Below are 24,942 nucleotides of genomic sequence, written 5' to 3'. Positions count from 1 at the left end.
TTTCATCAAGAATGCTTTTGTGGAGATGCAAAACAAGACCTGCCTCCAAAGTATAATTTGAAGAGCCTGAAGGAAGACTCCTTGTCTGCCCCCTCCAAAAAAAATCTCTCCAACTTGGACCTAACATATGCTTGATATTTCTACTTTTCCCATTCTTTTAAATTTTGGACACCTGTGAAGACTTGCAACACATGTTAACTTATTAGGTCATGAAGTACGAGGCCTAGCGACCAATGAGGGAACATGGCACTAGACAGATCAGCTTTGATTGGAGAAAGAGTGATGGCCCCGGAGGAAGGAGACTGTTGGTGCTGCAGTGGGAATCCTGATTGCTGGAGGGAAGTTTATGAGCACCAGGCCCCTGGGAAGTCTGGAACAGATCAACATACGAGGGCACAGGCAAAAGAATGTCCCAGAAGAGAAGACATTCATCCTTGATTTACAATTCTCTCTCCAACCAGTGTCCACGTTACCTTTGACATTGTAACACTGTCTTAGGTTTCCATATACCATGGAATCTCAAGCATGCCGACAGCACCAAGCTGAAAATCTCAGTGTGCAGTTTCTTCATGGCAGGCAGGTCACCACAGCTGCCATTGTCTGTGTTTTACAGTATGAGAGAAAGTGGAGGAGTGTGCTTTACAAAGGCTGTCATGTCCTCAGTAATCCTTCCCTTGCTTGAAATCAGAACTGTCTTCATTTTCTCTATGGTAGATTTTTTATAAACCTTTAGGAGGCACATAGAAGACTTGGAATGAGTGATATTCAGTCTTGCCTTGAATCTCAACAAATTTGTCATTCTTCACTCCTTAAATTATGGTGTATTTACCTGACAAAAAACCAGTCTCGCAAATTAGATAGTTGTGCAAGAAAAAAACAAACAAAATAGTGGTTTGATTAAATTCACTGCACAAAAGCTAAATATTTAAAATGATTCTAGGCCATAAAGCTTATACAAACCATGATTGAAATATTAGTATTGTCATCTTCTTTTGGAGTGCTGTTTAATTTGGTGGACCTCAACATAGGTAGGACGTGGAGAATTTCATAATGATTAAAAGAAAAACAAGGAGGACTTCCCTGATGGCGCAGTGGTTGAACGTCCGCCTGCCAATGCAGGGGACACGGGTTCGTGCCGCGGTCCGGGAAGATCCCACATGCCACGGAGTGGCTGGGCCCGTGAGTTATGGCCTCTGAGCCTGTGCGTCTGGAGCCTGTGCTCCACAATGGGAGAGGCCCCAACAGTGAGAGGCCCGCATACCGCAAAAATAAAAAAAGAATTAAAAAAAAAGAAAAACAAGGAAATGATTAAAGCCTTAAGAAATTCTACTGAAAGAGTAAGGTTTCCACTTCACTAGTCTAAAGGTTTCTTGAGAATAGGGTTGGTACCTCAAGCTCATTTGTGTCTCCCCACATATACTTTTCACATAGTAGGTGCTCAATAAACACTTCTTGAATTTGGTAATGATGTGGATACAGAGAAAAAGACTCAGAGTGCATTAGATAGATTTAGGGTCTACGTTACATAGCAGTTCCTATTTCTTAATTTGACAGTTTAAGAAGATCAGAGTTATTCTTTTCTGAACATTTAAAAGAAGTAGAAACATAAAGTTTTAAAAAATTTTTGTGTTCTTACTAGACAAAAGGGGAAATAGACCATAAGATTTTTCAGTACCTCTTCAAGCCATACAAGTATTTTCACTTTTATATAACAGCAAATAGGATATCACATTAAGATGAATAATTTAACCAATTCATTGTCCATACTTAGTCAGAAAGATTTTTCTAAAGTGCAAATCTGATCATGTCATTTCCCATTTAAAACTGTTCAGTGATTCCCTATTGTCATCAGAATGGGATCTAAACTCTTCTTAATGGTTTCCTCATTATTATTTGGTCCATGATTTCTGGCCTCAACTCCTTCCCAAACTTACACCACCTCCTACTAGTAAGCATGCCCTCCTCCAATTTCAACTTATCTGACCTATTTTGAGTGTCCCGAACACTCCGTGCTTTCGTTTCCTTTTGGGCCTTTACATGTTGTTCTTTCTGCCAGGAATTCTCTCCCTCAGTCCTTTGCCTACCTACTCATTCATTTACTTTTTTTTCTTGTAAGCTGTAAATATTTCAAATAATTAAACATAAAGATAAAAAATAATATAATAGATGACAATTTAGCATCTAAATTTAAAAGATATTAACATTTTACATTTTAAAAAACAATTCATTTAAAATTAATTAAATTTAAATTAAATACTGCATCTCCCTCCCTTCTGCTTCCTTCCAATGAAGGAGTCCCCTCTCCCCAACATTGTGTATCATTCCCATTCATTTTTTGTACTTTTATAAATTTGTGTACTTTTATAAATTACATATTTATAATTTGGTGTTCAAAAGTAGGAAAAGTAAAACTATAGAGTGTATAAAATGTAAGATATGAGTCAAATAAAAAGAGGTGAATATTCCAAAGGAGTATTTCTTTGAATTTCTTAAGTTGTACAGGTATACATATATTGTAAAGAAGTAAGAAATTAAGACCAGAAACAAGAGAACTCAGTCTTAATCTCAAATCAGAGTCTGGGGTGCAAAAGTCTCTATATGAGACTTAAGTAGTGTTAATTAAAAGACATGAAGTTTTACCCATTTGTAAGGCGGTAGATGTGATACGTTGCTGTGTAAGAGTATCTCCAAAGCTGTCAGGAAGAAGAGGCAAAGACAAATCATGATTCTTAAAAAGCTTAGGTCAATAATGTATAATCATGGGTCATTCAATTCAAGGTTCAGAATTATAAAAGGACTATTTTCACAAAGCACTAGGAAAGGCATGTTTCAATTCTAAATGAGTCTCATTTAAAGAGTTTTACTGTGGACTTTTGTGCTGTTCGTCCAAATTCCAGAACTAATCTCAGCAATGATTCAATCCTCACTCCATAAAAAGCATATCCAAAGACATTTCTTAACATAAAAAGCTTTTCTCTGACACACTCTACCCTAAAAAATGTTCCCCTTATGCTTTACCTTGATTGAAGTAAAACCACTATAATTTCCAAGTCCCATAAAGATTACCCTGCACCTGGGTAATTATTATGATAATAACCCTTTAAAATTGGGTGAAGAGAAGTTATTCGACATATAGTTTTGTTGCTAAATGCTTGCTTTTCTTTGAGCATAGTTTTTTAAAATAGTAGAGACTGAAAAAATAAATAAGAGATATATAGCATGTAATTCCTCCAGAAAAAAACTGCTCGTTTCTCATTAAGTTTATTTGTGCCGTAGTTGGTGAATAAAGCAAGTATTATTCTGGATTTTGTTTCCTAAAGGGCTTTCAAACTTTTGGCAAAGAAGCTCCAGTGGATTGAAACATATCTTTCTGAAGATTGCAGGTGACCAAGACCTGGTCCACTGGAAAATAATCAGCTGTCTGAACAATGGGGAAGGGGCAAGCTTGACTTTTCATTCTGTGTATTAAGGGAGTTTAGCATCTCAAGTAGAAAGAATATGAAAAATGGCAGTTAAAACAAAAGGTTCTTGATCTAAGAGTAACTATTAGAAGTTGAATTTGATAGTAAATTCTTCTTCCCTTTTACCAGCATAAGTAGAAAAAATAAGGTGATTATCTTCCATCCACAACTTCATTCAGGAGGGGGAAATTAAGTAAGGCCTAATAGTCCAGCTATGTGGGATTCTCCTACACTAGGCTTTCGAAGACAGATTTAAACCCCTGGTCTACCAGGGTTAATTTATATATATATATATATATATATATATATATATATATATATATGTATATATATATATTAATATACTGACTGTGGAGAAAAGGGAACCCTCTTGCACTGTTGGTGGGAATGTAAATTGAAACAGCCACTATGGAGAACAGTACGGGGGTTCCTTAAAAAGCAAGTGAATTCAATAAGGTATATCTTGATTTTTCCATTTTCAATAATAATAAATATCAACAAGGTTAAAATATGTGAGAATTGACTAATGATTCATGATACCAAATAACTTTTTTCTGATGAATATCAGTGTCCCCAAAATAAGTTTTTCCCTTAAGATGAAAGTAGTTTCTACTACTTGATGGTAACCAGACAAGAATGCCAAATTCTGAATTATTTGTATATGTTTCTGTTATGCTTTGGGGGTTCAGCTAGAATTGCATCAATTTCTTGAATATTTAGAGATAAAGATAGACTCTTGCTTCCTCTTACTTTTATAAACCAGTCTGTGGGCTAGTAGGAGATACAATCAGATAAGCCCAAATTAAATAGTCAATACCTTTGAATAATCACTTTCTAGATATGCAAATTGCCGATCAGGTGATAAACCATAACTTGAAGCATTCACACTTTTCTGAAATTATGAAGAAGTTGATTAGAATACAGAAAAAATAACAGAGCCATATAAATTTGTAGTTCTAAAAGAATATTATATCATCGATATACTCCCACATATACATTCAAAGCAATTTTTTTAAAGTTTAAGTAGTACCTACTGTATACAAAGAAATTTACTACACATTAGGGGATGAGGATGTGATAAATAGGATATACTTTGTGATTTCAAGAAGCTTATAATAGTAAACTTCTAAATAAATAACATTACAATTTAGAAAATTTTATAAAAGAGATATAACATTGCAAAAGTGTTAAACAGGGAGTGATTGAATGCAAATGATAAGATGGTTTGTTGCACAGAGAAGGAGAAATATCAGCTGAGCTTGACTCTAAAACATTATTAGGCTCTTAAAGGTAGAGAAAGTAGGTCTGAGAGTCCAGGAGGCCAGAATAACATGTGCCCATGTATCATAGGACCAGTCACTGAGCCTTTATTAGGTACTGTCCTAAGCACTTTCAAATGTTACTTCATTTAATTCTTATACTAACCCAAAGAGGTATTATTATTCCTACTTTACAGAGGAAGAACCTGAGGCATGGTGAGGATGGAATAATATGGAATCTTACCCAAGGCTCCATAACTAGTAAATGACAGAGCCAGGATTTGAACCTCAGTTTGCCTGATTATAAGAACTGAGTTTGTACATTTTATCTCATAGGATACCTGTTCTGCAGAGGAAGAAAAATGCTAAGTGATTTGAGCGGGCAAGGGCAATAATCTAGTGTGACTAGAAGAGAGAATGGGAGGATAACTGTGGTGGGGGATGGTGCTGAGAAGGCAGGTTGGGTCCAGATCAGGTGCTCAGTTTGTACTCTGTTCTTTGGTCAGTGAAGAGCTGGCAGAGGTTTTTGAGGAGGAAGATAATGGAGGATACATACCATGGTGGTATTACTCAAAATAGTATATGATTCTCCTGTTTCAATATTATAAAATACTATATTATTATCTGTAGATTGACGAAGATATTCTTGTCCTTTAAACAAGAAGGAAAACAAAACTTGAAATGATCTCCCTTAACAGGAAATACATTTATAACAAAGAGAAGCCTCTCTTATTTCACATACTGACTTTCTTCTTCCTCTCTGTCTGGTACATATTGCTTTGTCAAATTTAAAATATGATAGTAAGTTGATGGTGGAAGGGAGGAAAGTGTTGTTTTTCTATATTACACAAAAATGCCATATTTGCTAGTAGGAGCCTTATTCTAACCAGTTCAGGGTGCTTAGGAGTCAATTTGGATTTTCTCTGTGTTACAAAGAGAATAAACCAGTTTAAAATTGTATGTTTCTTCTGCAATAAAAAAATATATATTCCATTTAGGCCGTGTTTGACTTAGTTTAAAACCTATTTTATATGCTTATTATTTTCTAAAGAGAAAATGAAAATATTCTATTTTGTTTAGTGGCACTTTAGACATGAATTATATATAATATAAACAATTTAGTTACTCTTACCACTTGTTTGATTAGACTCATTTGACAACATACTCTTTTGAAAAACTATATGTAAGTATCAATTTTATGGACCTTAAAGGATTTGTCTTCAAGTTAGGATTTGTTCATTTCTCAGATTATCTAGATTAACAATGGAATTTTTCTTTTGGTAAAATACTCATGACCTCTTCTAAATAGGTGCTTATTTCCCATTCTGAAAAGCTATATATATCATATGATCAATTTATTCTAACAGTGCATTCTCAGATTTTACTGTTCTGCTAAAGCTACTACTGTATTGGCATCATTACTATTGGACAAACCCTGCCTAAATAGTTCTGTGAAAAAATATTTTGTTGGCCACTTGACTTATCTAAATAATTGCTGCTTTTATCCATTTCAACTAAGATGGCTTATGTTACCATAGAGAATTGTTGGCAATAAAAATAAAAACCAAAAATCATACATTTGAAAAAAACCCAAAAGGTAAAGAAATAATTCACTTACCTGAAATCCAGTTTGGAAAAAATGTTTTATAAGAAAATGTCCCATTTAAAATATCCTTCAGTGTGAGTGCTCTTGTTGTACTTCCTTCAGAGTTATGAACTTTGGGGGAGGAAGAAACATATTATTACTTAAAAGAAGATGAATAACTCAAACGTCTCTCATCTGTTATTCCTCATATAATGAAAAGATCTGCCATTACTAAATCCTTGTTTAACTCTTGTCTTAATAGCTCTGAGTAGTATTTCCTTTTTGATAGACAAGCTAATGAGGCTTAGAGAAGTAGTTTGATTGCCTGGAAAGGAACACTGGTGGGAAAATCTCGAGGAGTGTGACAGGGACCATGCTGAGCAGCAGGGACATTATTCTTCAGACAGTGAAGAATTTTCAGAGGTTTTTAAGAAGAAAGATGAGATGAGGTTCCAATAACTCTAGGTCTTGCAAAGCTGGGATTGCAGACCATGCAGGTTTCACTAAAAATTTAGCCTTTTAAGCAGTTCATTGTAGTTCCTCACATATGCTTGGCTTGGATTGCTACTGATTTATCAGTGATACATTTTAGCATCCCAATTGGTCAAATGACATCATCCAGAATCCTTACTTTCAGACATCTCAAGAAAGGCATTAATGAAGGTAGATAATTTCTTATCCTGGCTAGGGGTTTTTATAAAGAGAAAATGGACCAGAAGAAAAGAAAACCACATCATCTATACAAATGACCTTGGAAATTCCAAGAGTAGAGGTTCTCCATATAAAAACTAACCTAAAGTAGCTCACAAACCACAAGCAAATTTCTCCTGTATTTGAACCCTCCAAAACAATTTTATGTTTCAAACGTGATTTCCATTATCAGAACAAATTCATTATAGAGCCCTGAAACAGTCAGATATACCAGAAACTCTGGCAACCAACTTCCAATCCTTCTTCAATCCATATTCCTGTTCTCCATCCCTCCCACCTTACCCCTTCTCCAGGCCATCACTTACAGAACCAAAACTTAGAAAAGTGTCCTATACCTTGAATAGCATATATGAATCTGGTATTTGTTCATGTAAAAATAAAACTGTCAAAGATGAGCTTACATTTATATCTTCCTGTTAAACTCTTCCACAGCTTTCTATGACTCTTAAGATAAAGACCAAAAATGTTAGTCTGTACTATAGGCCCTAGCTGGTCTGGAATGGTCTACCTCTCCAGCCCCTTCTTGCCCCACTCTCACTACTTTGTAGACTCCAAACATGCTGGGCTTTCTGTTTCTCAAATACTGATTTCTTTCACCAGGGCTACTGAACCTCTTCCCACCTTCTCCCTTCTCCTTATAACTTCTCTTCAGCCTTTAGTGCTTAATATAAGTGCCACTTTCTCTGGGAAGCCCTTTCCTGATCCCCTGGTTTAGGTCTGGTTCCCTTGTTATACATTACCATAGGCCAGGTTCCCTTTTTTAAGAACATTTGTCTTGGTTTGTAATCTTGTATGTATTTGAGTGATTATTTTATTCATATTTCTTCACCTTCCTGGTAGCTATAAGAACATAAGTGGCTGATAAACCCCTATGCAACCAGGCACTAAATACTTAATAACATTAGATTATTCTAATAATCATCTTTGTACAGGTTCTTTGCATCCTAAGTAAGGTTGTACATGCCATACAATTATTCATAATGAAAGTGCTTCTATTTAATTAAATGGTCTTGTGCAAAATTCATACCACTGATTTTATTTTATTTTTTTTTATTTTTTATTTTTTATTTTTTTGCTGTACGCGGGCCTCTCACTGCTGTGGCCTCTCCCGTTGCGGAGCACAGGCTCCGGACACACAGGCTCCGCGGCCATGGCTCGCGGGCCCAGCCGCTCCGCGGCATGTGGGATCTTCCAGGATAGGGGCACGAACCCGTGTCCCCTGCATCGGCAGGCGGACTCTCAACCACTGCGCCACCAGGGAAGCCCATACCACTGATTTTATAATTTCCATTCTATGAATAAAATACTACCATTTTACTGCAACAGCATTAGTATAATTGCTAAGTATTTTAACTCAATTTTATTTAACTCTCTTAAGATCAAATTGTAATCTGTTTCTAATATAGTCAAGGGGAAATTCTAACACTATTTATAATGGAAATTATTTTCCTTTTGAGATATATTTAATTTGTGTCCTCACAACCCTGAACATACAGATGAAAAAAATTTTAATTTAGAGAATTCCTTTATTGTGAATACAAAAAAACTAGGTAATTGTTTTTCTTTAAAGTTTTTTCAATATTAATTCAATAAATGAATATAGTCTTGGTGATATCTTTTTTTTGTCTAGCATAAATAATGGTTTGATTATGGCTAATGACTTATATAATAGATTTTCCTATTTAAGTATCCTTGCATATAATTTTCCTTACTTGCAATTATGTTTAATTGAGAAATTCTTAGCTATAATTAATCTTCATTTTTATAGAAGGTTAAATTAAGTGAGCTAATTCAAGTGAAACATTTAGCTCTATGCTTGGCTGTCAATAAATGTTAGCTTTTGTTATTGTCATAGCTTATCAGTAGTCTTCAAATAAATATTTTTGATCATTGTTTCTCAAACTAATTTGACCACTGGGATTGTTTTTTTAATATCTACTAAAATCACAGTATGGGAAATGCAGTTTCAGATTAAGCTATTAGTATATGTAATTAAGGTTAACTTTTATTTTAATATAATGGAATTCATCAGTTATACTTAGAACATCTTGGTCATCCTAGGGCTCCATAAGTGAAATAGTCCAATTATGATCATAAATAGAGTTAGTACTAATACCCCACATATGAATAAATAAAATTTATAAAAAACAAGAGTTTCAAATTATTTTAAAAATTCCTACTCATTTTCCTTTTTTAACATTAATAATCATGCTGATCCTTATCAGATTTCCCAAAAAGATTTCAAGGGTTAGTTATTTATTCTTTTTAACCTCTAATTTAGATTATCCTCAAAAGTTGCATGAGATTATATTTCATATTACTTCCCAGTTAGTCATTTATTTTAAATGGGTGCATAGTAGTTACAAATACCAATGATCTATAGAGAGAACTTAACATATGTCATATAACTCAATATCTATAAAGCAATATAAATATATATTAATTGTACTACTAATTATTGTAATGATAATAAGCCCCACCAGCACCAATGAAGTGATAAGGGGATATACAGAACACTTCCAGAGGAGCCAGCTGTGTTTATGCGGAAATAGGCTTGTGGCACAGATTTGGGGTAGGTGATTACTCCTAACCTCACATGGGCTCAGAAGGTGTGATTATCCTGGCATCAGGCTGGGCTCAGAGTGATACCAAATCAAATGGGGAGAATTTAAATTAGGCATTCTTCTCTTCCTGCTGAAAATGACCACATGTTCTTAGATGCAATAGAGTAATGTATCTGCTCTAAGACGATGCTTTAGGTCACATATTAAGAGTTATAAGACATGTACTTAGAATTTCCAATCCAAGTTCTGGTCCTTTGTACCAGCTAGGACAGTCCTCGGCATACAGTGGAAGCATGATAAATATTTGTTGAATGAAAAAATAAATCAACTGGACAGATTTTATTTTAGTTTGTTTTCACTAATTCTCCCCCAAAGATACACCTGCCCTTACTCTTTATCCTCCTGTCCATGTTGTACATTTCATGTATAATTCTACCTGGACATGCCATCCTTTAAATATGTATCAAAATTTTGTCCTTGGAGTTAACTGGAGTGCTTGTTTGAAAAGCAAGTTTCCTAGTCCTTATATCAAATCTACTGATTCAGAATCTCTGGGGATAAGGCCCTGATTTTCAGTTTTTACCAAGCCCCACAGGTGATTCTTCTGCAAAGAATCCAAATTTAGTGATTTCACTGAATCTATTGTACTTGGTTCAATGTTCTCCTGTGCCTGTCGGTGGAATGGCTCCTTGCTTATAAACCCCTGGTAGGTGGATGGGTCTGGCCTGCATAACAATTCACACTTCATGGACAGACTCCCCCCAGCTAATGTTAATCATGGCTTTCAAGGAATGTTAATGGTCTCCTGTAATGTTTATGTCCCTATTCAGTCCTCTTGCTCATTGTCCAGATGGACTCTTCTTTAGGTACATTCCCTCTGCTGATCCTTGAGCAGAGGAGAAAGGGCAAAGGGAGTGATTCTGCCCCAGATTAGATTTAAACAAGATAACAGGGAAAGCACTGGTAGGGGAAGGGGTCATTGTTTTCTAGTGTTTTGAATGTGTGTGTGTGTGTGTATGCATGTGTGTGTGTGTGTTTCTGTGTAAGTCAGTATAAAATGCATCTCTATGGCATCAATCACACTAAACAAGTTCTAGTCACCTGAAAAATATTCCACTAATAATTACTGAATGAATACGTGGATTTTCATGCCTTTTTCCAAATAATGTTTTAATGTTGAATTATAATCTTTTGATTATTTTGGAAGTTTAGTTTTGGCATCTACAATTTTTAAACTCTAAGTAGCTGAGCAGAAGTAGAAAAGAATTCTGAGAGCATATCTCTCTTCTATACGTAACTGACACTCACTTAACACTTAATTCTTGACAGTGCCCCTATAGTCAATTTGGCCCATCTTTAGCACAGTTATTTATACACTGAAAAACACTCCAATTTACTATAGTTTAATTATTTGCGTTTTCAACTTTTTAAAGCACAGCTGGAAATTATTTCACTTATAAATCCAAGAAATGACAATTCACAGAAATGATTCCCAAGTAAATAATGATTCACTATTCTCCTAATTTTTCTTAAAACTTTGTATTTATTCTTTATTAGGGTTCTATTTCTATTTCTGCCATTTAATTTTCTAGTCCTAAAAAATTACAAATAAGTATCAGAACAGAGACATCTGATGTCAGCTCCAATATTCATCATAAATTAAATGAGAAAATATGGTTTATTAAGTGAGCACACGAATGGCTGGTAGGTCTTTTTGTTCTCACTTTCATACTTGTTTTGGAGCTGATGCTTATGAGGCCACCCCAATGAAAATGATGTGGGCTCCCAGGCACACTGAACCTGTCTCTCTGCTGGCTGTGCAAAGATGTTGTCCTCAGATAGGCAATGTCTCCAGCCATTGCATCAACTCATGTTTGTTTTTGGAGTGAGCACCACAGGGGCAAATGTTGGAGATATTTGGTTGGGAAATAAACTATTTAAAACTAATATTATATTTGGACAAAGACTGACAACTTTGAAAAAAATGGAACTGAGGTAGCTTTAGGCCAGTAATAAGTGTTATAATTTACTAGGTTTTAATAAGTACCAAGCACTCTGCATGCATGGTCCTGTGAAACACTCACAGCAATTCTCTAAGTACTATTATTAACACCATTTTACAGATTAGGAAATGGAAATTAGAGAGTTAAAGTAACTTGCGTAATACATAACAGAGCTGGGGTTTAAATCCAGCTCCATCTAATCTTAGAGACTGGACACTTTACCACTACCTTTTGATTTAAAGTGAAGGCATACGTGTGATAAAACAAGACAAAACAAACACAAAAATAAGGTCAAGAACCAAGCAACACACAAGGGGGGTTGAATAATTATACCTCAAAATGAACGTTAAGAGAAAATGAGACAGTTTGAGTTTTGTCAAAGCAAAGAGGTTGCTATAAGCTTTCAATGTCTCACTGAAGAATGTAGTAGCTCTCAGTTCTGAAAGAATTTCCCATGGTTCTCTCTACAGGTAACACTGATCAACATATGTTACTCAAAGTTATTGTCAGGTGTAAGTTCATTTTGTGTATTATGTTATTGTTGTGCTATGTTAATTAGGGCTATTTTTTTCATGATCGCTGAAGCAGTAAAGGTCATAGGGTATGGTCAACATAATTCACAAGAACATGTTGGTAAATGTCAAATATTTTGGTGACCCTGAAGATGAAAATAAACCTCATCTATATCTGAAGGCCCACTCAGTCTCCTTTGCCAGCTCATTTTCCTCTAATCTCTGCTTTAAGTTGTGGTGTGGCTTATATTAGTTTTACTTGGGACCTCAGAAAGAGTCACTTTCCTCAACCATTTAATTCTCCCGGGGTTTCTATCACATCTTCTTAGCTGGCTCACCCCCACCCCCACTGCCACCCCTCACCCCTCACTGGATTTCTTCTCTGAGATCCAGACGATATATTAAACTTCCTCTTTAACATCTCCACCTGCATATCTCACAGGCACTTCAAAATCAGTATGTCTAATAGGTAACTAATGAGAACCTACTGTATAGCACAGGGAATTCTACTCAGTGCTCTGTGGTGACCTTAATCATGTTGAGTCTCTTTTCATGAGCTTATTGGTCACTTTTATATCTTCTTTGGGGTAAATGTCTATCCTTTGTCTATTTTTTGAATTTGGTTATTTGCCTTTTATTATTGATTTGTAAGAGTTTTAAAAAATATATTCTGGATGCAAGTTGCATATCAGATGTATGTATGTGCAAACATTTTCCCCCCACTTTGTGGGTAGTCTTTTCACTTCCTTGATGATAGCCTTTGCAACTGAAGTGTTAAATTTCAAAGAAGTCCAATTTATGTACTTTTTCCTTTGTTGCTTGCGCATTGGGTCATGTCTAAGAAACCACTGCCTGATCCAAGGACAAGAAGATTTATTCCTAGGTTTTGTTTTTAAGTGTTTTATAGTTTTAGCTCTTACATATATGTCTTTGATCCATTTTGAGTTAATTTTTATGTATGGTGTGAGGAAGTGGGTCCAACATTTTTTGCATGTTGATATCCAGTTGTCCAATTGTTGAAAAGACTTTCTCCATTAAGTTGCTATGGCATCCTTATTGAAAATCAATTAACCATAAATGTAAGGCTTTTACACTTATTTCTGGGCTCTCAGTTCTATTTGATTGATCTATATGTCTATCCTTTATTTATTTATTTATTTGTTTATTTATTTTTGGCTGCGTTGGGTTTTTGTTGCTACGCTCAGGCTTTCTCTAGTTGCGGTGAGTGGGGGCTTCTCTTGTTGCAGAGCAAGGGCTCTAGGCGCATGGGTTTCAGTAGTTGTGATATGCGAGCTCCGTAGTTGTGGCTCGCAGTCTCTGGAGCACAGGCTCAGTAGTTGTGGCACACGGGCTTCGCTGCTCCATGGCATGTGGGATCTTCCCAGACCAGGGCTCAAACCTGTGTTCCCTGCACCGGCAGGTGGATTCTTAACCACTGCGCCACCAGGGAAGTCCCTATATGTCTATCCTTATGCCAGTATCACATGGTCTTGATTATGTAAGCTTTGTAGTAAGTTTTGAAATAAGAAAGTGTGATTCCTCCAACTTTGTTCTTCATTTTCAATATAGCTATTATGGATCCCTTGCATTTCCATACGAATTTTGGAATCAGCTTGTCAATTTCTGCAAAAAAAAAAGTCATCTGGGATTTGGATAGGGACTGCATTTAATGTGTGGATAAATTTGGGGAGTATTGCCCTCTTAAACATACTGTTTTCTGATCTATAAATATAGGATCTCTTTCCATTTATTTATATCTTTTTTGTATTGTTTATTGGTAATGTATAGAAATCCAATTGATTTTTTATATATTGATCTTGTGTTTTGCAAATTTTCTCAACTTGTTTATTAGTCCCAATATTTTTTGGTGAGTTCCTTAGGATTTTCTATAAACAATGTCATCAGCAAATAGAGATAGTTTTACTTTCTCCTTTCCAGTCTGGATACTTTTTATTTCTTTTCCTTATCTAATTGCCCTGGTTACAACCACCAATAAAATATTAAACTGAAGTAAGAGCAGACTTGATGTCTTGTTCTTGATCTTAGGGGAAGAGCACTGAATCTTTCACCAGTGTGATGTTAGCTGTGAGGTTTTTGTGGATGCCCTTTGTCAGATAGAGGAAATTCCTCCTATTTCTAGTCTGCAGAGTGTTTTTACAATGAGAGGCTGCTGTGTTTTGTTAAATACTTTTTCTGTGTCTATTGAAATGACCATGTTGTTTTTGTCCTTTTTTCTATTAATATAGCTTATTATAGTAATTGATTTTTGGATATTAAACCTTGCATTCTTGGGATAAATCTCACTTGGTCTTGGTGAATAGTCCTTTTTATACTTGCTGGATTTGGCTTGCTAGTATTATGTTGAGTGTTTTTCCATTTATATTCATAATAAATACTGGTCTGTAACTACTATTGGTCTGTAACTTCTTTTCTTGTAATGTTTTTGAATATTTTTGGTATCACAGTAATACTGGCCTTACAGCATGGGTTGAGACATGTTCTCCTTTATTTTTTGGAAGAGTTTGTGAAGGATTGGTAATAATTCTTAAAAAGTTTGGTAGAGTTTACCAGTAAAGCCAGCTGGGCTTGGGGTTTTCTTGGCAGGAAGTTAAAAATCACTAAATCAATTTCTTCAGTTGTTATAGTTCTATTCAGGTTTTCTATTTATTCTTGAGTGAATTGTGGTAGTTTGTATCTTTCTAGAAATCTGTTCTTTTCTTCTAAGTTATCTGATTTTTTGACAGTTTTTCTATCCTGTTCCTTTAAGGAGTCCTACCATATCAGTTTTTCTACCAAGTATAAAAACCATAATCAGTTTGAAAAAAAATTAATTTAGGTATTAAGCAACCCTATTTTTTAAATTATTAACAGGAATAAAGGTTAATAAAGATTGTAAATTATTCTGTTTTTACTACATAATTTTGGTTAATTCACAAGGATACTAAAATGAAAAATAAATTCTTTGCTCTCTATATAATAACCAATAAGTAAGTAAAAGACTGATTAGTGTTGATTATCCCATTGAAATATTATTTTAATTTATGCCTAACATGTTGCTAGATTTTAAGGCTCAGTTTGACTGTCTCTGGTTCTTAAGAACCTTTAGCCTTGATTCCACCTCCCCTATTTGAACTTTAGAACATGTTTTTCTCAAGGACTATATATGACTAGATATTCTTGTGTAAGTTGTAACAATTCACTTTGGAAATCAGAGACAGGTAAACTCCTCTGCATAGTGGGAGTCATCCAAAGACTTGGATTATTTTCTAAATTATGTAGAATTTGACAAAGCTCAAAGAATTTTCCAAGATTCGTCTTCTGTGATTTTAAAATCCAAGTGCAAAGTAGAGAAATATAATCTGCAAGGTTGATGTGTTTACACTCAACTCAAAAGCTCTGTTATGTCCATGAACTTTCTGAAACTTTTCCTCAGCACTTTAGACTTCCCCATATTTCCTCCAAAAGAACAGTGAATAAATAAGCTTAAAACTCTTAAGATATTCGAGGGAATCTGTTTCACAGTTCTGAATGTTGATACTGGGAAAATTTTAAGCCTTAAAAACATATTCACATCTCCTTTGATGATAATTTGGTCTCACAAATATCTTATTTTATAAAAAGTGATTGTTGAGGTTATAATAGTAGTAATAGTAACAATAATGATAATAATAACAATGGTTTTCTGCCTAAAATATAGACATTCTAAATGATATTTATTCTTATAAAATATTGATTTATATTCTGTCTAAATCATCTGTGACTTCAGATATCTTCTGAAATAAATTATATAAGGTATTACTTACTTAAGTAAGCAATCACTGTAAATTTTATATGTGTGTACAGTCATAAGTACATATGTATATATGTATTTTCCTGTGTTCATTTGTTTACATAATTTTGGCCTCACAGCTATCACTTTCCTTTTGATTCCTTGAACTTCCCAAATATACTTTCCTGCTTCAGAGCCTTTGTATCTGCTTTTCTCTCTGCATTGAGGATCTAGCCCCCAGCTTGCGTCCTTCCATCCTTAAGGTCTTGGCTCAAATATCATCTCAGAGAAGGCTTCCTTGACCACTTCTGTTATGAACTGAATTGTGTCCCCCCAAAATACATAAATTGAAACTCTAACCCTCAGTGGAACTGTATTTGTAGGTAAGTCCTTTAACAAGGTAATTAAGATTACATAAGACCATAATGGTGGAGGCTTAATCTGATAGAACTGGTGGTGCCCTTATTGGAAGAAGAAGAGACACCAGGAGTGTACATGCACAGAGGAAAAGCCATATGAGGACAAAACAAGAAGGCAGCCATCTACAAGCCAAGGAGAGAAGCCTCCAGAAAAACTAAACCTGACTATACCTTGATCCTGGACTTCCAGCCTCCAGAAGTGTAAGAATATAAATTTCTGTTGTTTAAGCCACCCAGTCTGTGATATTTTGTCATGGCAGCCCTAGATGTCTAACAGCCTCCACTCCAGTTGCTTTCTGTAGCACTTTTATGAATTTGAAATACTCTATTAATTCACTTATTTACTTGTTTATTATCAGATTGTCCTTTCCTAAGGCCAGAGACCTTGTCATTCATGCCTTATACCTGTGCCTGATATTTAGAAGGTGCTCAATAAATAATTCATTGAACAAATAGCCAAAGTATCCTGGAACACAGTGGACTGGGCATTGTGGATAATGGATAACTATGGATGTTAATCTCTGTTTTTTCATATTCAGTAGATTGTTATTTTTAATCTCAGGAAGAATACTATAGCTTCTTCAGTCCAAAGATTAAAAATCCAAGTGTTTATAGGAGTCAAGCAGATGTTGTAAGTGAATATGGTACCTTGTGTAAATAAAATAGAAAATATTTTCTATTTTCTATTGGGGTATGTAGCAAACTGGAGAATTCATTGTCAATCTAAAGACAACGGCTTCTCAGCTGACTATTACCTTGGGCCCAATGTTGCCAGATCTAATATTTAAAAAGAAGCCAAAAGTGTACATTTCTATGTGAAATCTTTCTGATTTTAAAAAGTTGACAACTAATACAAACTTGTATAAAACACTGCAGGCCAAAACCACCACCACCAACAACAACAACAAAAAAAAAACAATAAAAGAAAAAGTGTGCAAAGGTAAACAGGAGGACTTCAGGGAGATCTGAGGCTAGGCTAATGATGGTTCTCCTTTCACAGAAGGTACTGGAGGCCCTCCCTGCCCAGGAGAACTTGGATTTCTCCACACTACATAATGTCCCTCTTCTTTCTCTCTCACTCAGTCTTATTCTGCACCCTCACCCACCTCAGCTTCCTTTATCATATCTCTTCCTCTCTTCAATCTTGCTTTTGCCTCAGAGCTGCCAATATCCTTTATGAGGGCCTTGCACACAAAATTTCTGAAAAAAATATTTGTTTTTGATCCAAGGAGGTGGGGGATAGGAACAGGGATGGTGTCCAGGGATAAGTACTCCCTATTCTCAGACTTAAGAAGAGCATTGTTGAAATCAAAATGCATCACACAGAAGGCCTAGTTGCCATCTTTGTGTGCTAGGATGGAGAGCACAATAAAATGGTAGCTACCATTTATTAAGCTGCTACAAAATGTTAGAAATCTTAGAAAAAAATAGTTAGTGTTTATTGAGTGTTTGCTTATCACCATGTAGGGAACTCTATACTTGACAGAAATCAAGAAGAGTGCAGACAGCTCCCACAATTCCTTTCACAAACGTCCAGGAATTCAGAAACTATTTATCATGAAGCAAGGCGATATAGAATTTACTTGCAAAATTCTGTAGCTTCTGTTACTTTCCAATTCTAGCTTTTTGTTTGTTTGGTTTTTGTTTTGTCACCTCTGTATATCTCTTGAAACAAAAAGTCCTGTATTTATCCTTGGGGTTGGCGAAAATGAGGAAAAGGTGAGGAGTTTAGTTTCCACTCTTGGTTTGGTTGCATCTTTACATAGGAAGAGGAGTGATGCTTGAGAAGAAGAATCTCAAGAGAAAAAATAGAGACAGGAGAAAAGAAAGGGAATCGGTTGAAGAAGTAGGCTGAGGCCAAGGAGGACGGCCTGGGTCTAAGGGGTGGAAACTCATATGTGTTTCCCATTTTGTGAAAATAAAAATGGGAAAACTTGGCAATCCCAAACAAAGTTTTCTGTTATTTTTATTATTATGTGAGTGAGCTAAACGAATCTTTCTCATTTCACCATTCCATTGCCCTATTTGTTCCTAAAATCCTGCCTAATTCCTCCAAAGCTCTTTTAATCCTGAGATTGGTGTTCCTGGGACCTGCTCCCTCCTTGGAAAAGCCCCTCTCTCTTCTCCTTTCACTTAGACTCAGTGGTTTAAGTGAGCCAGTGGTCTCAGTGAACTCCTGATCTCATATTCGTGGTGATGACTGAGCATCCATTCTGGGTGCTTACCGTGCTTTCAGAAGAAAGTCTAAACTGCAGTATCTTTGTTTCCCCAACTAGCACAATGATGGGTAGGTGGAACTCAGTTAGTTTAGTGGGACTAACTAGTGGGACTTCATTTGTTATTATATAAATAAATGAATGAGTGTTTCATAGGGGGTCTTTAATTTTATCAAAGGAAGACTGTTCTTATGCTGGCGCATATATCTTGGGTTAGGAATACGAGGGCACTTAAGGCAAATGTGACGTAATCGGATTTCTGATGAAGCGTGAAAAGAAGGCTAAAGAGAAGCTTATTTGGCTCTGAATTTTCCGTTCTTCCTTCCCCTTTCTCCTTCCCTTCTCCTGCCTTGCCACCTCAGATCCTCCCTCACCAGCCACTGGGCAGATGTGAGACTGAGAACTGGACCTGAAGTTCCACACTGGGGTTGGCTGAGGAGCAGGGTGTGAGGAGAAAAGAGGGAAGTCATCAGAGTACACTTCACATCAGGGCTGCCTGGACCACTGACTCAAGGCAAGAAGAGTCTCAACCCCAGTCCTGCTCAGGAAAGTAGATAAATGAAGTGTCCCCTGTACAATTTACTTAAGTGACATTCTGATAAGTTCTTCAGCAAATTTAGAATAGAAAAAGAATGGTATTATGGAAGAAAATAGTTCTCAGCTTTTTTATGATTTTCTGTTGCTGAAAGAGTACTAAAATTTCATTTGGGACTTCCCTGGCGGTGCAGTGGTTAAGAATCTGCCTGCCAATGCAGGGGACACGGGTTCAAGCCCTGGTCCGGGAAGATCCCACATACCCATACCGTGGAGCAACTAAGCCCGTGCACCACAACTACTGAGCTCGCGTGCCACAACTACTGAAGCCTGCGCACCTAGAGCCTGTGCTCTGCAACAAGAGAAACCACCACAATGAGAAGCCTGCACACCGCAACGAAGAGTAGCCCCCGCTCGCCACAACTAGAGAAAGTCCACGCACAGTGAAGAAAACCCAATGCAGCCCCAAATAAATAAATAAATAAAATATTAAATTACTTCAAAAAGACTTATAATAAATAAATAAATAAATAAAATTTCATCTGAAGCTTAAACTGATTATTTCACTCTATCTGAAAATTACTTTGCTCTGAGAATCTCCTGTTGATTGAAACAGAAAATTAGCTTATAAAGAACATAGGGCTTTTATAATATATGTAGATTATAACATATATCTATGTTAAACTTGGGGAGAGGGTAAGGATTGGGATTATATATAATTAGACAAATATCTATGAATGTGTATACTTACATATTATAACTGTAGTATATTTCTTATTAGAAATTATGACTCTATAATTCCAAAGTGCAAATGCAACCCATCCTTGCCTGTAGACAAGGTGCAGGCTCACCATAAAATCCACACACTTTTGTTCTCAGAACATTTGTTTCTGATGGAACAAAGTGTCCATTTCAAGTATTGGGGAGTTTTCTTTAAAATTCAGGAACTAATTTTGAATGTATTAACATCCAAAGGGCCAATAGGAACTAATTTACTACCTGACAATTGCTGGTGTGAGGAAAATATGGCCCCCAAATGAGGAAAGACACCGGTCTGAAAATAATTTTAACTTGAAAAAATATAAAAAATATGAACTCAGTCTATCTCAACAACCTCAGAATAATCTTGTGCTAGCAGAGAGGAATGAGGACTGAAAATCAACACTGAAGATACAAGAACATTGCCTTTGTTTTATTGGTTAACCTCTTCATTTTCTAATTCTGTGAAAATCCCATGAGCATTTTGAAATTTTCAAAATATTTTTCTATATTTCATTTTTTAAAGCAACAAATCATTCAGGACTCATACTTTCTTCAGCTAAAGGCTGGTCATTGATCTTCCTTTACTGTCAGTTAGCTTTTAACCAAAGATATTTTCCACTTTAGCTATCATAAGATTTTAATATTTGCCTGTACAAAGTTTTTTGCTTTCCCTGGACCCCAAGGCAGAAGACTTGTTATTATTGTACATTTTTCCTGTTTAGAACTTGAGCTTCTTTTCAGAGTTTCATAAAAATCTATTTCTCTAATATTACTGAAATATTTATAGACAGAGTCTTAATTTAAATCCAAACTAGCCCCCAACATCAGTCTCCCAAGTTTTAGCAAAGTGAGATCAGTCTTAATCTAAGCTTTTCTAAAAAGAATAAATTTATAACTAAACATAACGCTTGCTTAATAATATTTAGTCTTCTAACTTGATTTTCTTGGCTACTGCATCTAGAACAACAATTTCACTTTTTCTATGCAGCTATTCTCGAGATCTCTATTCTTGACTGCCTCCCTAAATTTTTGGAAAGACTCATAATAAAAATTTCCATAGGTTCTGTTTTAACTTTTCCATTCTTACTCATCTTTACTTTCCATGAGGCAATCCAATAACGAAAGCAATGTTAGTTAAAAATATTGTCTCTAAAGGCCTGTCAAAGCTTGGAATTTAGCACATACTTTGCAGAGATGTAGGGGTGATATAGAAGAGCACTCAGGTTTTTCTATTGCTGAAATAATACTGGAAACCTCTTCCTACCCATGCCTTACATTCCTCAGTATTTCTGGTTGCTCAACAACATATCTGGGAGCTTATAAGTCTTCTTAGAAATAACAGATTTACTTTGGAAAATAAGCACTTAGGAAATGTTCGATCACTTGTGACCAAGCACTAGTGCATTTTCTGAACTATTCTCGGCAGACAGAGCAAATTAGAGAAAATTCTTACCTCTTGAAGGACGTAAGACAATGCACATCACCAATAAGGCAAGCACAGCAGAAGTGGCAACTCCAAGTACAATTTTTAACCATGTCTACATAAAATAAAGAAAATTAGACATATAAATGGTTTCTGCTAAATAGTAGAATTGGCAAGCTTTTGTTTACACCTAAATCCTCTTTCTCCCTCCCCATAAAGCTTTTGATTGTCTTCCACTGATCTGGCTATAATTGCTGGAATTCTTCCAGCTCTGCAAGGAGAAATGTTTCTACAGTATATTTAGAACAAATTTCCCAATCCCAACCCACTCCAGGAAGTACATACTTATGTACAAATCCTCACCTTCTAAACGATAGAGAACTCTGATTGCGCTCAATTCAGCCAGCCCCCATGCTTTAGCAAGTATCTGAGGCTGCATATACTAACCTTCATTTTTTCCAGATGTTTTTGAAAGTTAGCTAATTCTGACTTCAGAGCGTGGGTCACCGGATCTGTGAAAACCGTTGAAAGAAGTAAGTCTGTCTTCGTAGTTGGAAGCCGAAGCTAGGGCAAGGGTTTTTTTTCTTTCCACAGACTTTTGAATACCGTGCCAAATTTCAAAAGATTTCTGTAAAATCAGAAACAGATTTTGGGGGCGTTCTTGGCCTTGAAATGAACTGTGAGTGGCTCAAGGGAGGTTTTATAGCATTCTCATCCTTGTAAATTCTACACCAACATCTGCTTACGTTGCCACACAGAAGTTTTTTTTAAATTATTTTTTACAAGTTTAGGTTTTTGTTTCATTTTCTTCTAGAAATCACTTACAGATCACATTGGCAAGCCATTGGGTTTTGGATAACCTTTCTATTTGCAACCAAAAGAAGAATTTAAAATAATATAAATTCCAGGTGTGTACAGTACACATATATCTCATTTTTAGCAGGAAGAAAATTAAAGTCATATAAGATTTTGTGAGAAAGACACCACATTACTGCAATTTCTTTTCTTCCTCTGGGAGATTATGAGGTACTGCAGACAGAAATGTTTTTCTTTCAGCACAATTTCTTTGTCCATATAGCACCATATGCACTTTCAGTAAATACAGAAGTTTAAAAATTCAACTGTCTAAACCCACGACTGCTTTACTTTAAAGAAATAAAATGCCATCTGGTGAAATTTAGGATGGGTTAGGTGTGTATGCACAGGCCAGAAAGATGGAAAGATCAGTAAGAATAATTTACCAGCAGACCTTTGAAAGAATGAAAATGGCTTTGCAAAAGTGATATTTTTGCTTCCCTCTCAGAATAGCTTCTGAGAGAGGAGAACAGTTAGTAATTATAAAGCCTTTAAAATAAATAAAAAAGCGTTTGAAAAGAGAAGTAAGTTGTATGTACAATTTCATTTTGGATAAATTTACATAAATCCAAAGCAATCGGTCAACTTGACATCAGTAAAATGGTAGTCTGAATTAAAACACACACACCCATACACACACACACACACACACACACCAGTTTCTTGGAGTATATTGGCTGGTTCAATGCAATTCATTTGGATAGATTCTGTTATTCCACATAAATACGGTTGTTAACCTACTGTCTTTTAGTTCTTCCACTAATGGTTTTCTTCTTCGGACATTTGTAATGGTCACAACCTGACTAAAACAAACTTCATGGTGAGCTTTCATGGATCTTTCATGAAAAGTTATGAGGAAATGTTCCTGAAATCTTTTGCTGTTTGCTTTATTCAACTGGTCTGATTACCATGGGAGGCTTTCTCCAGCAAAGAGCAGGACGGTGGCTTATGAACTTCCTCTTAAACATTCTCCAGACATCCCTCCCTGAATTCCAGCCTTATGAAACTTCTGTTGAGGAAAATGAGTCATTAAGCACTTACTGGCAGAGAGGTGTAACCACCATGAGTTAGAGAGGAGCCCCTCCTTCCTTTCCAGTTGATGGGGCCAGCTCTTTACAAACTGAAGCATGCATTAAGATAAACATCCGAGTTATGCTATATGCTTGTAGGCATCTCCGTGTGATCGTGAAATCCTCAAATCTAAGATAAAAGCCACCAACCAGGTCCCAAATGGACTGCTCCCATGTGAGTCCTCTTGGATTGATTGCCTTCTTTGGAAAATTCACACGTGTTCTCAGAAGTGCTGTCCCAGCCTGCCAAAGCCTCAAAGTCCTCAAATACTTTTTAGTGAGTTATTCCCATGACTTTACATCCTGAAGAGAAACTGACTATAATAAATGATTAGGGCGTGATTAAAATGGTTACTCTTGGCCTTAGCAATTAAAAATGCACTGACGTGTGACTGGTCTGAGTACCACTTAGGACTGCAGTCAAGTGTGGGTGTCTGCAAAAAAAATCATTTTGACAGGATCTAAGGAGAAATCAGGGTGCTTTAAGAGGGAGAAATTTAAATGGAAACTGATAGTGAGAAGGAAAATTATAGGCTAAAACACATTTCTTTAGTTTTGTTTGTTTTTTCCTTGGATGGTTGGGTGATTCAAACTGCAACTTCTGGAAAATTCTGACTGGTTTGAATGGTTTTAAGAAAAATGAGACTGACTGCAGAAATAAAGATGTCAAGATTTTTTCCATCTGATTCCATGAGTTAGGGATACATTGCTTATAACAGAACTACAAATGTCCATCCCTTTGAGATAATGTGTAAGTGCTCTAATTTTCATCCAAACAAGTACTCCCACAAAAAAATTTAGATTCTTTTAATATTATAACATCTTCACTGACTTTTTCTCCTTTTACAGTCAAAATGAAAATGCTTATACTAGCATTTTTTAAACATTGAGGAAACTGACTACTATTCTTATTTTATACAGTTAGTTAATATCTAGTCAATATTTTTGTTGGGAAAACAAATATGAATAAGCTACAGTCTGCATCTTCAGGAAGCTTACATTCTTCTACAAGCTTGGCATGTAAGTCCTTACATATTTGTTTCTTTTCCCTCTCTGGAACTCTTGCTGAGAATGAGCCTGAAGCTAAGTTTGTGCTTAGTAGAAAAGAACCTACTTTTCTGGGTTTGTTGACTGCTGCACGGACTCAGAAGGAGAGACAGAAAATAAACATGGCTCATGTTTGTGATTCTTAATTCAAGTCCTATTTTTGCCAAGACTGGGACTTTTCTCAGAAAGCAACTCTGGATCTATTCATTGCTCCAAAAACAGAAAGCATGACTTTGGCCTGTAAAAAATTAAGAGCAAGAATTAGGATAGTAGAGGCTCAGTGAGCTTTTTCCAGAGATGGACCTTATAAGGCTTAATTTAGAATATGACTGCATTTTAGTAAGCCCACTGGATAAGTTAACTATAACATAAATCCTTAGCTTGCTAAGAGAGCTTTCTAGAACTATTTAGTAATAGCCACTGTGTGCCTGCCAAAAATGATTTTGATTTAGATGTTTTCCCAGAAAACACATTCAGCTATATATTCCTACAGTGTGAGGGTTAAGATAATGCTGAAAGCATAAATAAGGATGTTGTGTTTTTAATTGGGGGTAGGGAGATAAGAAAGAGACATACATTCATTAACCAAAGGCTAAAATAGATTATTTAAGTTTGAGTGATACTCTAAAATAAAAATTTGCTCCAAAGAAGGCCATGCCTGCCCATTTGATTCCTCAGATTTGGTAAAAATTTCCTGTCACCTGTTTTATACGAAGTGTTTTAATACATTTCACTTAACTCATACCAAAACT

General features: G+C 35.8%; 1 protein-coding gene across 5 annotated transcripts in view; it reads right to left on the bottom strand.

The window, feature by feature from the left end:
- The window catches only part of FAP (fibroblast activation protein alpha), a 72,104-nt gene extending 48,777 nt beyond the window's left edge, over positions 1-23,327 (bottom strand). Inside the window, exons 1-7 of one of the 5 annotated variants that reach the window (XM_081242081.1) lie at positions 23,115-23,327; positions 21,666-21,846; positions 21,249-21,333; positions 6,339-6,437; positions 5,277-5,371; positions 4,279-4,353; positions 2,641-2,693 (exon numbers count right to left, since the gene is read on the bottom strand). In XM_081242081.1, the coding sequence (XP_081098207.1) occupies positions 2,641-2,693; positions 4,279-4,353; positions 5,277-5,371; positions 6,339-6,437; positions 21,249-21,333; positions 21,666-21,671 (413 nt within the window). In that variant the 5' untranslated portion in view covers positions 21,672-21,846; positions 23,115-23,327. The other 4 variants (XM_081242084.1, XM_081242080.1, XM_081242082.1 and 1 more) reach the window with 4 other exon arrangements.
- Positions 23,328-24,942: the final 1,615 nt, after the last annotated feature.

This window comes from Mesoplodon bidens, assembly GCF_964165515.1.
Source record: "Mesoplodon bidens genome assembly, chromosome: 8".
Taxonomy (NCBI): domain Eukaryota; kingdom Metazoa; phylum Chordata; class Mammalia; order Artiodactyla; family Ziphiidae; genus Mesoplodon; species Mesoplodon bidens.
This window is presented reverse-complemented; position numbering and strand designations above follow the sequence as displayed.